Genomic DNA, 14972 nt, shown 5'->3' on the forward strand with positions numbered 1-14972 from the left:
GGAAAACACCATTTCATTCTTTATATTTAGAAAAGTTTTGTTCCTTTGACTGTCTAGTGTACTAATTTTGAGGACATTTACAGAATAATGAATGAAACATTCAAAACTAAGAAATGAAAATTTTGCCTGTGTCTCCCTTTAAAGAAATAACATGAAACACGGAATTTAAAATTCTATCATGTTCATTTGACCTCTAAGTCTGACCTTGACCTTGGAGGTAGGGGTGCAGGTGTTGTGCATGACATATTGTCTTATTATTGTAACTATTTGTGACAAGTATTTTTAAAATCCCTTGAACTATGAAGAAGTTATAGATCGGGCACAAAATATACCCTATAACAAACTATGTTAATCTTTAAGTGTGACCTTGGAGGTAGGGACCCATGTTTTGCGCCTGATATATCGTCTGATTATTTGTGTAAAGTATTTATAAAATCCCTTGATCAATGAAAAAGTTATGGACTGGACACAAAATATACCCTTTAACAGACTATGTAAATCTTTGACCTCTACGTGTGGCCTTGACCTTGGAGATAGGCACACGTGTTACACATGACATACCATCTTATCATTGTGACTATTTGTGCCAAGTATTTTCAAAATCCCTTGATCAACATGTATGAGGAAGTTATGGACGGGACACAAAATAAACCATATAACAGACTCTGTTAACCTTTGACCTCTAAATGTGACCTTGACCTTGGAGGTAGGGGTGCAGGTGTTGTACTTGACATATCGTCTAATTATTATGACTATTTGTGCCTAGTATCAAAATCCCGAAAAGTTCTAGATCGGACACAAAATATACCCTAAAAAAGACTATGTTAACTTTTGACCTCTAAGTCTGACCTTGAACATGGAGGTAGGGATGCAGGTGTTGCGCATGACACATCGTCTCATTATAGTGACTATTTGCGGCAAGTATTTACAAAATGCTTTGATCTATGTAAAAGTTATAGACCGGACACAAAATATACCCTGTAGCAGACTATGTTAATCTTTGACCTCCGAGTGTGACCTTCACCTTGGAAGTAGGTGACTGGTTGTTGCGCATGACACATTGTCTTATTATTGTGAACAATTGTGGCAAGGATTTACAAAATCCCATCAAAGATAAGAAAGTTATGGACCGGACACAACATATACCCTCAAATAGACAATGTTGACCTTGAATGAGCAAGTGCGACCTTGACCCTGGAGGTAGCGGTCTGGTTGTTGTGCATGACTCATCGTCTTATTATAACAAACATTTGTGCCACGTTATTTCAGATTCCTTTGATAAATGACAAAGTTATGGACCGGACACAAAAGTGTGCGGACGGACAGACGGGACAGGCGGATGGATGGACGGACAGACAGACGGATCCTATTTCTATATCCCCTTTTTTCTTTGAAAAGGCGGGGAAAAAAAAAAAGAGAGGCCAAGATGGCCCTTGATTGCAAACCTGACCCATCAAACTCATCTGAGCAATTACTAAGACAAGAATCTTGACCAAGTTTGATGTCAATTGAGTCAGAAATATGTCCACTAGATTGTTAACAAGGTGTTTCCATATTTGGAAGAATGACCTAGTTTTTTACCCCAGATGACTCATATTCGAAATAGGCCTAAAAATCATGAAAACAAACTTGCAGACCAATTTCCTGGATATTTGGATAACAGCAGTAGCCGCTAGAGAGTTAACAAGATTTTCTATTTATAGTTCCTGTGACCTAGTATTTCATCAGAGATGACCCATGTTCGAACTCATCTGAGCAAATAACTAGACAAACATCCTGACCAAGTCTGATGTCAATTTAGTCTGAAATGTGACCACTAGAGTGTTAACTAGAACTGCCACTGTCATGGCGTGAATACCCCCCATAACACTTTGTCAGAATCAACAGTGGCCATTTAGAGCTCAAGGACAACCTCCCTGCCAACTCTGAGGTTACTAAGCCAGTGCATTTCTAAGTTATGTATTCTCTATGCTTCAAATATGAAAATATCAAAATCAATACACTGCGGACAGGTATTCTTACACATTTGAGCGAAAGCTTATTATAGTAAAAATCCCAGTGACCTTGACCTTTGACACAGGGATCATCTACTAGTCATAAACAACCTCAATACCAAATATGAAGACTGTTTTTAGTCAAGTCCCCTGTGACCTTGATCTTTGACCCAGTGACCTCAAAATCAATAGGGGTCATCTACTAATCACGACTAACCTCCATGCCAAATATGAAGACTGTGGGTCAAAGGAATCTCAAGTTATTGGTAGGACAAGCTGTTTTTAGTCAAGGCCCCTGTGACCTTGACCTTTGACCCAGTGACATCAAAATCTATAGGGGTCATCTACTAATCATGACTAACCTCCATGCCAAATATGAAGACTGTGGGTCAAAGTAATCTTAAGTTATTGGGCCGATAAGCTTTTCTTAGTCAATGCCCCTGTGACCTTGACCTTTGACCCAGTGACCTCAAAGTCAATAGGGGTCATCTACTAATCATGACTAACCTCCATGCCAAATATGAAGACTGTGGGTCAAAGGAATCTCAAGTTATTGGGTGGACAAGATTTTTTTCAAGTCAAGGCCCCTGTGACCTTGACCTTTGACCCAGTGACCTCAAAATCAATAAGTGTCATCTTCTGATCATGACTAACCTCCATGCCAAATATGAAGACTGTGGGTCAAAGGAATCTCAAGTTATTGGATGGACAAGCTTTTCTTAGTCAAGGCCTCTGTGACCTTCACCTTTGACCTCAAAATCAATAGGTGTCATCTACTAATCATGACTAACCTCCATGCCAAATATAAAGACTTTGGGTCAAAGGAATCTCAAGTTATTGGGCGGACAAGCTTTTATAAGTCAAAGCCCCTGTGACCTTGACCTTTGACCAAGTGACCTCAAAATCAAAAGGGGTCATCTACTAATCATGTTTAACCTCCATGCCAAATATGAACACTGTGAGCCAAAGGAAACTCAAGTTATTGGGCGGACAAGGAAAAACTGACAGATGCTAGACGGGGAGACGTCCGGACCAATGTTCGGACGGACAAGCTGATTCCAGTATACCCCCCTTACAACTTTGTTGTGCGGGGGGATAACAAGGTTTTTCCATATTTGGGCGAAGTGACCTTGTTTAAGACCCCTAGTGACCCATATTTGAATCTGACCTAGAAATTATCAAAACAAACTTTCAGACATATATCCAGGATATTTGGAGTAGCCACTAGAGTGTTATCAAGATTTTTCTATTTTCAGCTCCTGTGACCTAGTTTTCATTTGAGATGACCCATGTTTGAACTCATCTGAGCAATTACCTAGACAAGCATCCTGACCAAGTTTGATGACAATTGAGTACAAAATGTGACCACTAGAGTGTAAACAAGGATTTTGGTGTGATCTAGTTTTTGGTCCCAGGTGACCCATTTTCAAACTTGACCTAGAAATCATCGTAATAAAATATCAGACTAATTTCAAGGATATTTGGATCAAAACAGTACTCACGAGTGTTAACAAGATTTTTCTATTTTTAGCTCAAGTGACCTAGTTTTTGATCCAAGATTGCCCATGTTCGAACTCATCAAGGCAATTACCTAGACAAGCATCCTGTCAAAGGTTGATAATGATTGAGGTAAATATGTGACCACTAGAGTGTTAACTAACAAATGTCGACCGACAACGGACTACAGACAACGGACATTCAACGATCCTATAAGCTCACCCTTAGCTAGCTCAGGTGAGCTAAAAAGTAGTGCTTAAAAGGAACATAATGTTGTCTACTTTCAAGACAGAGTTATGTCCTCTGAATGATGGTTACACACAAGTATTTAAAGTTTCAAAGCAATACCATTACTTCAAAGGGTATAGGAAATAAGTGGGGTGGTATGAAAAACTTAACCAAAAGTATGACAAAGGTGCCAACAATGTCACTCAGGTGAGTAGGGAAGTTTTCCCTATAATATACATATACTGATAGATCTAATAAAAACTAGAAAACTGTTATAAAATAATATTTTTCTTTATTATTTTTTCTTACTCTGCTTAATTTTACAGGCATGCATAGTATATCAACATTACACAGAGTTAGAGTGCAAAATAATAAAATATTGTAATATGAACAACTTCAGTCATCATATTTTTACATACATGTTTCTTCTCTTAAAAATATTCATATTGTCTTTTTTCACAGTAATAAGGTCTCTTCTCTAATCCAGTTGTTTACAGTATTATGTTAAACATTTTGTATAAAGTCTCTTCAAATTAATTCATATTAATTCAATTTTTTAGGATGACTTGTTTCACACTATATGTATCACAATAAAAGCAACAACTTCACAATGGTTCCATAAACGGAACTCGTAATATTTTTCATTTTTCAAACTTTGAATGCTTCATATATATCTTTCCGAGGCAATTAATTTTCTACATCATTCCTAGCCCGTTCCAATTCCATATCCTTCTCTCTATAATGAAAAGTAGCTACTAATGATGCAGCAGTTAGACCAGAAAACAAGATACGGGAATTTGACATGTATGAAAAAACTACAGAATCACTTCTTCCTGAGAATGCCACTGCACCAATTAGTGATGCTCCTGTCAAAAAAGCACCTGAAAGGAGAAACACAAACTGTTTAGTCAATGAAAATATGTTTTATCAATAAAAAAATGTTCTTAACTATATTTAACAAGAGCACCGCTAGGCGGAGCATTATATGCCCGAAAGTGATTTTTTTTTAAAGTAAAGAAGAAGCATTTGTAAGACATTGGAATTAAATAAAGTATTACCTCCTTCAAATACAATCCTCCTATGAAGTTTGAATATTGTGGTCCAAATGGAACTTAAGTTATGCCCCGGAAACTGTTTTCAGTTTTAAGGTAATAGTGACCTTGACCTTTGATCTTGTGACCCCAAAATCAATTGGGGTCTTCAACCTAATATGGACAATCATCCTATGAAATTTGAATATTGTGGGCCGAATGGAACTTAAGTTATGCTCAAGAAACTGTTTTCAATTTCAAAGTAATAGTGACCTTGACCTTTGACCTTGTGACCCCAAAATCAAGAGGGGTCTTCTGCCCAATATAGACAATCATCCTATGAAGTTTGAACACTGTGGGCCAAATGGAACTTAAGTTATGCTCCAGAAACTGTTTTCAGTTTTAAGGTCATAGTGACCTTGACCTTTGACCTTGTGACCCCAAAATCAATAGGGGTCTTCTACCCAATATGGACAATCATCCTATGAAGTTTGAACACTGTGGGGCAAATGGGACTTAAGTTATGCTCCGGAAACTGTTTTCAGTTTTAAGGTCATAGTGACCTTGACCTTTGACCTTGTGACCCCAAAATCAATAGGGGTCTTCTACTCAATATGGACAACCATCCTATGAAGTTTGAATATTGTGGGCCAAATGGAATTGAAGTTATGCTCCGGAAACCAAATTGCTAACGGACGGACGGACAGACGGACGGACGTTCTCACAGGACAGAAATTATGTGGCTACTCTATTGTTCTCTCTATTGTTCTTTTTAGCCACACAAAAGAAAATAGCCACATAAAAGCATTACAGAATGAATGACATCAAAGAGAAAGAACAGTTACCTATTGTCCCTCTAGCCACATACTGTCCTGTGAGTGCGGACAGACAGACAGACGGACGGAAGGACGCCAGGGGGTATAACAGAATATGCCCGAAATGGGGGACAGTGGTGGATTATCTTCCCTTGATAAAAACTGATGTTAACCAAAATGTAAGTAGGTCTAAATATTTGGAATCCTTTGCTTTTATTGTTGAGTTTTATGTAAGACAGGTTGATATGTCTTACTCAATTATTTCCACATGCATCAACAAATATGTAAACCTTAAGAAAAAAATGTTTCATTTATGTCAACAGATTCTATATCTTATCGCAATATTTAATCTGATTTTTATAAATGATCATAATTAGCCCTAAGTTATTTATTTTGCTACAAAGAAATAGGCGATAAAGTCCAAGTAATCCAATAGCTTAGGACCTATCTATTTATAGGGAGTACTCAGGGGAGGTTATTCACTATTTTCACTCATTCTTTCGGGCATATAACAAAAGAGTCATTGTAGATCCTTATGCTTCATCTTAGGAAATCAAGTAATCACAAAGTGACAGGGTGGCTGAGTGGTTAACGTTTTGAGACTAGTAAAGCTTTATTGGTGGAGGAAGACCTCAGGTGCCTTTCTGTGCATTATTAAATGCACAAACTGGCACCAGAGTAGAACCACCGATGTTCCCTTAGTTAGCTGTATAGCTTCCTGACATGAAATAATCAAAAGTCCAATTAAGCTCTGCTGTAACAACATTGGTCATGATAATAAACTTACAAGTATACGCTATACAATATAAATTATATGACAAAAAAGTATCTGAAACATCTAGGAGGTGAAACATATAGGGCCGAAACGTCCAGGGGACTGAAACGTCCTGGTTAAGAGTCCTGAAATCATGCCACCGGTGCACGAAATACCCAAATATACCCAAATACACCCAAATTTAACAATATTTATTTTTGTGTGTATAAAATATAGATTATAATGAGAAATAAATAAATATTTATAAAATAATATGACTTAGCCTGCTTTAACTTTCATTCATTCCGTTGAAATGGGCAATTAAGATATGTAAGAAAATAAAGTTGTGACATTTGCTTATCTACTATATAGGTTCTTTTTGAATGTACTTGCAATTTTAAATCAACATATGATATTTGTTGTCTACAATTACATTTTTAAGGTGTAATTTTGTTAAAATTTCAAATCATATACAAATGTCCATGTTATTTAAAAAAAATAATAGCTTTAATTTTGGTTCAAAACACAATGATAGGAAATGTATGTTCAAAACACAATGATAGGAAATGTATATTTGGGTATGTTTGATTATATCTTAATAGTGAAAGTGTATATTGTATTCATGATTAAAACAGCACTTTTTTAGTATAAACATTTAATTTCTGTATAATTGGGCAATATTTGGGTATATTAAGGCAACGTTTGGGTATATTTGGGCAATATTTGGGTGTATTTCCGTATATTTGGGTATTTCGTGCTGCCCCATGCTACTGCTAATTTGATCTTGATATTGCTTTTTTAAACAGTGTTAAAATTTAAATCTTCCAGATTGCCAAACGTCATATGGAGTGGTATGACAATCTGAGTTAAATACTCTACTTACATACTGTTGTCAAAATAGCAGCACAACTGTATTTCATATCATTTTTAGAGTCTACAAATGTTGGTCTTGAAGCAGTTTCTTTAGGGGGTGGCGGTGCCAAATATCTTAATTTTTCTTTCTTGTCTTCTTTCTTATCGGGTAATTTCGAAGGATCCATGTCGTACTGTTATTACATAGAAATCTATCTTAAAGCTTGAAAATAGTTTATTTGTTATACAGGCTAACATTGGAAAAATCTTCTTGCTTGATTGAAATTTAGTAGTAAGGAAACTGCACAGTAATACACGGAAGGAGCCTTATTTTGACAAAAGAATCGAAAGAAAATTTAAGAAAAATACATCTCATTAAGTGTTTTTTACATGGATGCAGAACTTAATTCAGCATAAATCTTGACTATTACAGCATTTTAAAGGTGGAAGCATTTTGTGAAAGCATCATCAGATCAGATCTACGAAATATTTGATCGATTAAAAACAGTCATTACACACGTATTAATCAAGTATAACAACAATGACCGCATTTTCATATTTCATTTCTGATTTTAAGAATAAATTTAAAACATGTGAATCATCTTACTTTTCAATTTATGTATTTTCTCTTTAAAGATTCTGCAGAATTTGATGATTTTGTTAGAAATTCGATATGACGGTTTGAACAAAAATTGGTTTACTAATCGACGGTCTCAACAACATCGACGGTCTCTGACGGTCTCCAAATACCGTGGAAGACCGGTTAGTACACAAATCGACGGTCTCTCGATGAATTGAAAACAATTTTTTAAAAATAATTTATAATCGGTCAATTAACAATTTTCTTTAACGACGATACTTTATTTATGTCAATATTTAAGGATATTAATAGAAAATATTGTTATGCAGAAATTTACATAAACAAATTAGCAATGAAATATATTGAAATATACAAATGCTATTAAATTTATCAATTAATATCAAGGTTCTAATATTATTTCTTTTACATCTACTTCATCGATATTATTATTAGTAGTAGTACATGTACTTAGTTGTAGTAGTATAATATTGATGATTTAATTAAAAAAAGATATACAGTATATACATTTGTGAGTTAACGCAAATTTGTTTTTTCTAAAGACCGTTGAAGACCGCCAATGGGATGAGATCGTCGATTTATAGTTACGGTCTCGTGGGATAAGGTTATGTCTCCAAAGACCGTCGATTGTAGGAGACCACCGATTAGCAGGTTACTATACAAATCGACAGTCTCGTGATTATACATGAATTTAATGGATCATATCATACTGGTTGGGGAGATAACTTCGGCTGGTTGATAAACTCGGCTTTTTATAATTAAATCGAATTATTAGAATTTTTAATCTAATCAAGCTCACCATCTCATACTATCGCTGGAATTCGACAATATCTGGAAATGTTGTCAAGTTTGGTATTGTTTGGTTTTATTAACCTGTCAATTACATACTGATTACACGGTCGATGCACACAGTATATTAATCTTCGGTAGATGTTCGGTAAGTTCCGTGAGATGTACGCTGTACGATGGAATTTAATTTAATTTGTATCTCTAAACTAAGTGTACTCAGCGTTATAGCGCAATAGGGTAAATCACGAGTTTATAATCTGAAGGTGCCACACGTGTTTTAAGTTCGAGGCCGCGTTGGTCCATGTTTTTTTCTTATTAATATTTTCAACATTATTGAATCTATATTTGATTATTTTATGTTGTTCGTTTTTTTTATTATGTTTTACTTTACTTTGTTATGTATATACTCTTTTTAAATAACATGTTTTTTAAGAATTCATGTTTAAAATTAAAACGGAATAAAATCAATAAATGTCTTTTCAATGCCGTAAAACACACTACAAATCTGTTTCATTAAAATATACTGCAAAAATAAAGAAAGAGTACTAAAACAATGGCAACAGTAAGGATCGAACCACAGACCTCTCAATTATCAGGCATTCTCTTTACCGACTGTCCTATTGTGAATATTAACGAAAACCTTCACATTCAGCTGGCGTGACTTTCAATCCATGACTAATATACTCCACATGAATTCTCGTAAACTACACGGACCAAACCGAAGTGGGATCGAATATTTAAACGAACCCTATAATGTATTCATAATTGACAGGTCAATAAAATCAGACTATAAGGTATTTAAAAAATAACACACACTTTTATACCTGTTTGTTTACAAAACATGCCTATAAAAAGTACGGGAATCCCATTGTTGTGCGCATGTGCAGCAGATGCTCATTTTGAGGCTCGCACAGGGGTACTTTTATATATTGACCGACTACCGGTAACTAAAGCAGACGACGTTTACGTATACATTTTGTAGATGAAATTCTTACTAACTCAAAAAAAAGGCTGATTACACAATTGCAATCTTTAAGTGAAATGGATTTAAAGACTGATGTTAAATGCTCCTTTTATATGTTAATGTGTAAGTTGAATGACCTACCTGACCTAATCCTGTTATCCCCTAGTGGGGCAAAGGGCATCCACAACAGCTCTCCATCTGGGTCGGTTCATTGCTGCTCTTTTTGCTTCTGCCCAGGTGATATTGCAGCTTTTCAACTCAGCTTCTACTGTTCGTCTCCAGGTGGTTGTTGGTCTGCCTTTTCTTCTTTTACCTTGAGGATTCCAATCCAAAGCTTGCCTTGTGATGTTGTGTTGGGGTCGCCTCAGAATGTGTCCTATCCAATGCCATTTACGTTTCTTGATGGTGCTTGAAATAGATGACTGGCCTGTTCTATTCCACAGATCTGAATTGCTGATCTTGTTTGGCCATCTGATTTGTAGGATCTGTCGGAGGCATTTGTTGATGAATACCTGCAAGTCGTGTTCGTTTTTCTTGGTTTGCTTCCAGGTTTCTGATCCATACAAAAGAACTGATTTGACATTGGTCTCAAAGATTCTCAGTTTGGTCTTTTGTCTGATGTTCTTGTTTTTCCATAACGGTCTGAGGGTCACACAGGCATGCCTGGCTTTCCCAAGTCTTGATTTGATATCACTGTCAGCTCCTCCATTCTTAGAAACGATACTTCCCAGATATGTAAACTGATTGACGTCTTCGATGGATTGATTGTCTAGTGTGATGTCCGAATTGTTCTGGGTATTTATTCTTAAGGACTTGGTTTTAGAGGTGTTGATCTCCAGGCCTGTTGATTTTGCTGTTGTGTAAAGAGCCGATGTTTTCTGTTGGATCTGCTGGAATTTGTGGGATAGTAGGCTCACATCATCTGCAAAGTCTAGATCTTCAAGCTAGGCAGTGAGTGACAATTGGATGCCTCTTGGTGGTGTCATGGAGGTTCTCATAATCCAGTCGATGACAACCGAGAAGATAAGAGGTGACAGTAGACAACCCTGGCGTACTCCTGTATGTACACTGAAGGATGGGTAAGTTGAATACCACTAAATTAATTTCTTCTTCACTCTGTTAAGCTAAGCAAAAATAAATCTGAATCATTAATTCTTTTACTACATATTTTGTTATACGTAAATAAATGATAATGCATGTGTTTTTACGTAAAAATGATTAATATGTTACAAGTTCGTTGCATATAAATATCGTGTTATCATAGATATTCATGATTAGTACGAACGTAATGCTCAACAATTTTGGTAACAAATATTTTTATTTGACATAAATGAACAGCAAAGAAATAATAAAACGTCTAAACATGTTATTTTACGTTTTAACTTACTCATTAAAGAAGAAAAACAAAGAGCCGGAATTATCTACTCGCGCGCGTTAAAAATATCCTTTTTACGTACCTCTTCCAGGGCCTCTCAAAATTACCCGTTATGTTTCTAAATATAACTTTTATGGTGATACCGGAAAATCGAAGAGCTGAAGTTTATTATGGTGCAAGATTCATCAGAATACGTTAACAAATAAATGAAATATGCCCCCAAAACATTTTTTTGGGGATTGGTTATATAAAAAATACAATTTACAAATAAAAAGATAAAAAGAAAATAAACATATATCATAAAATAAGCCCGTTAACTTGTTTCAATGAATACTGTATGTACAGCGTGCACAGTACACCAACTTAAAGATATTGAGACGTGTTTGGGAAGCAGACCCCGACTGCGTTTCAATTTTGACGCTATTTAACAATTTTCATTTAATCTTTTGAATTCATATCAATTTTGTTTAACCAAGAGACCGACGATTTGTAATCGACTGTCTCCTCCATTCGATGGTGAAGACCGGAGACCGTCAAAGTCCGGAGACCGTCGATTAGTATCCCAGTTTACTTCCGCTTTTATCACACGTGCGAAATTCATAAATAATGGGTAAACCGACTAAAAAACAATCTAAACGACCATATAACTACAGTAGAAATAGGAAAAATGAATGGAAGAAAACGAAGAAATTACCAGACATTAAATGGTATTAGCTCTTTCATTCAAAATCTCACTGTCGTACGGCAAATTGATTTTATTTTATAATATTCTGATATTTCATGCTAAATCACGAGAACCAAAACAAATAAAGTTTCCTTTTAAAAGGAAAGGCTGGCACAGTTGTGCCTAGCTTAAGGTCTTCAGCATACCCGTTTATATACTATGACATGACGTGAACATGCCGCATCAGATGAAAAACAAAAATGTTAAATAGCGGCTTATAAAGTTTTGGAAGCCAGAACTAAGTTGTGCCTTCATCCCAACCCTTTAAAATTGTTTTTTTTTTTTTTTTGGTTTCAATTTATTATCACATTTTTTTTTAATTACAGTTTTTGTATATCATAAAGGGTTTATTTAGTTGTTTTTTTTTTTGGAAAAACGAATATTTTTTGTCAAAACGATTTGAAATCTATTCTCTATTGTATAAAACTAATCATAGGAACTCGAGAACGGGACCGCACATTTCATTTCCCCTTTTTCGCAGAGAAATCATTCGTTTGCTTTAAAGACAAGTAAATGCACTAAAATACTTCGTTACGTGGTACCAATAATAAGCATGTATCAACTATGTTACACGATCACAAACACGATGCGCTATCTGTAGATCAGCATGTGGCAAAGTTAATGATATGCATAGATTACCTCACCATTGACTTGCGTTCAGTAGATCTAAATATAACTCGATCATGCGTGATTTGGTAAGCAGGACCACCCTTTGAAGACGGAATACTACTACAGTCACCATTCTCTTTTGTATAAAACTAATACAGACAAAAAGCAATTATAAAAGAAACTAACTTTTGCGTCTTGAAAAACAATTGAAACGGAACAATTTCGTTTATAATTTATTACGGTTTAAACCGATAAATCAAGTAAAAATAGAAATCCTATTTATATCAACAAACTGGGATTACCGAATTAACTAAAATAGCTTAGATTTCCGTAATATTACTTCCTCTGATTCCGCAGTATGACGGAATCGCCCGAATTGTCACGATTGCAATCGGAACTACATTGGCTATTATCATTAATCCGAAGAGTGACGGAAAAGGCCGAAAAGTTGCGATTGGCTCGATTGCAGCTGGTTTCCCGTTCAATCATGCACTAACAATTGGAAACAGGAAACCACCTTACCGGAACAAGTTATTCAAAACAAATGGCTTGCAGCCGTGGCTGCAAGCCAAAATAAACGATAAAAAAAAACGATTAAAGAAATCACATATATAAAAAACATAAGGAAGGCAACAACATTCCCCGACCAACCACTACATTTACAAGGAATAATTGTAAAAATGCCTGGAATTTACTTCCGAGCACATTTAATCAACGCAGAAAGAGATACAAGGCGTTTAAGGCGACTATTTTGCCCAAGTCGCCTAGAAACTTGATCCCTGCATCATTGCAATTATTTTCCATTTAAATAGATGCGTAATTAGCAAGTCTATATTTATTGTGCCCCCAAAAGTGGGGGCATTTAGATTTATCCTTGTCCATCCGTCCAGGCTATTTAAGAGAAGTAGGCGGCCAGTAGGAGTTCATTCCGTAACAATAGAATAAGGGGCCATGGCTCTCTATTAAACAAAAGAAAATAACAAAAGAAATGGCCCCTTGGTCCATTTAAGTGGCATGCCCTCCGTCCTTCCGTTTGTCTGTTCTCTTTTGTGTCGCACATAGCTCAAAAAGTATTTGACCTAGAGTCATGAAACTTTATAGAAATGTTGATCAGCATGTGTTGTTGTGCACCTGGCTATTTTCATGTGGATATATTTAGTATTTTAGAGTTATTGCCCTTGATTTAGTAAAAATTTACAATTAACAATTTTTTAACTTGTGTCACATGTAACTCAAAAAGTATTTGACCTAGTGTCATGAAACTTTATAGAAATGTTGATAAGCATGTGTAGTTGTGCACTTGGCTATTTTTGTATATTTAGAGTTATTGCCCCTGACTTAGTAAATATTTGCAACTTTCAACTTGTGTCACATGTAGCTCAAACAGTATTTGACCTAGAGTCATGAAAATTTACAGGAATGTTGATCAGCATGTGTAGTTGTGCACCTGGGTATTTTCATGTGGATATATGCTTACAGTGATTTTTCTACTTATATAACAGACTCTGAAAAAAGACTTCTTCCCAATTGAAATTTTCTTTAAAATCATGCAGTTTTCCTAAAAATCTGATCTTAAACCAGCTTTTTTACTTCCCAAATCAGCAATTTTAGCGATAATTTTTCCCAAAATCAAAAGGCTAAGGCCTCTTCCCAGTAAAGAGAGAAAAAACACTGGCTTAGTATTTTTAGAGTTATTACCCTTGACTTCGTAAAAATTTACAATTTTCAACTTGTGTCGCAGGTAACACAAAAAGTATTTGATCTAGTGTCATGAAACTTTACAGGAATGTTCTGTTTTGTCAGATTTATTGCCCTTGACTTAGTGAAAACTGTTCCATTATGTTGTGTTATTTGTTCCTCGAGTGCTTGAGTAAGAATCAACCAACTTTACAGGAATAATGATCGTAATCACTGTGAAGCTATGCACCTGGGGTTTTGCATTTGGACTTTTTTTTCAGTTTTGTTAGAGTAATTGCCCTTGACTTAGTATAAATTTGCAATTTTCAACTCGTTCATGCATAACTGAAAAAATATTTGACCTGTAGGTCTGAACGTTTACAAGAATGTTGGTCAGCCATGTACTTATGCACCTTAGGTTTTGCTTGTGGATTTATTCAGTATTGTAAAGTTCTTGCCCTTGACTCGATTTTTAGTTTTCAACTGGTGGCACATGTAGCCTTCTTGCCCTTGACTCGATTTTTAGTTTTCAACTGGTGGCACATGTAGCCTAAAAATATTTGACCTAAAGTCATAAGATTGACAAAACAGTGGAGTGTGATGGCATTTGTGTCCTATGGACACATTTCTATGGTTAGGCCATCCTTAAAAAAATGTTCGTTTGCAGTAACACGACCGACTCACAAAATTTGCCCCTACTCAAATTTTTTTTTCATGGTCTGGATAAAAAAAAAATTTTTGAATCAGAAAATTATGCCTTGAAGTTGTGCTTTGTTTTGGTTCTTTTAAAGGTTATTAGAAGAAATAAAGTGTAGGTCTTATTAAATTAGAATTCAGTTATCAATTTATTAATTGTTACCAGATTATCAAAGCATATATTGTCCAGCATTTTTTGAAATTCCATGTTTATTTGGGAGTACAGTTCAATAAAAAAAAAAAAAAATCGACCTACCTACCCACCTTGAAAATTCTGGGTCGGGTTACTGCAAACAAACATTTTTTAAAGGATGGCCTTAGGATCTGAATCTCTCAGTTGTCATTTAACTTTGTCCAGATGTACTAATT

General features: G+C 35.4%; 3 protein-coding genes across 3 annotated transcripts in view; 1 reads left to right on the forward strand and 2 right to left on the reverse strand.

Moving 5' to 3' along the window:
- Positions 1 to 3991: 3991 nt before the first annotated feature.
- Positions 3992 to 7481, reverse strand: LOC132733799 (uncharacterized). Its single transcript, XM_060720485.1, has 2 exons — positions 7203 to 7481; positions 3992 to 4600 (listed from the first exon to the last, which is right to left on the reverse strand). Exons 1-2 carry the CDS (start codon positions 7357 to 7359, stop codon positions 4407 to 4409), a joined length of 351 nt encoding a protein of 116 aa, XP_060576468.1. The 5' UTR covers positions 7360 to 7481; the 3' UTR covers positions 3992 to 4406.
- Positions 7482 to 9677: 2196 nt separating this feature from the next.
- LOC132733808 (uncharacterized) lies at positions 9678 to 11498 on the reverse strand. Its single transcript, XM_060720493.1, has 2 exons — positions 11370 to 11498; positions 9678 to 10412 (listed from the first exon to the last, which is right to left on the reverse strand). The coding sequence occupies exons 1-2, from the start codon at positions 11496 to 11498 to the stop codon at positions 9678 to 9680; spliced, it is 864 nt and encodes a 287-aa protein (XP_060576476.1).
- The window catches only part of LOC132733798 (nucleolar protein 16-like), a 35017-nt gene continuing 31490 nt past the window's right edge, over positions 11446 to 14972 (forward strand). Inside the window, exon 1 of the mRNA XM_060720484.1 lies at positions 11446 to 11604. Coding sequence (XP_060576467.1) covers positions 11504 to 11604 — 101 coding nt within the window. The 5' untranslated portion in view covers positions 11446 to 11503. The remainder of the gene's footprint in view (positions 11605 to 14972) is intronic.

This window comes from Ruditapes philippinarum, unplaced genomic scaffold (genome assembly GCF_026571515.1).
Source record: "Ruditapes philippinarum isolate M1 unplaced genomic scaffold, ASM2657151v2 ctg1680_1_1_1_1, whole genome shotgun sequence".
Taxonomy (NCBI): domain Eukaryota; kingdom Metazoa; phylum Mollusca; class Bivalvia; order Venerida; family Veneridae; genus Ruditapes; species Ruditapes philippinarum.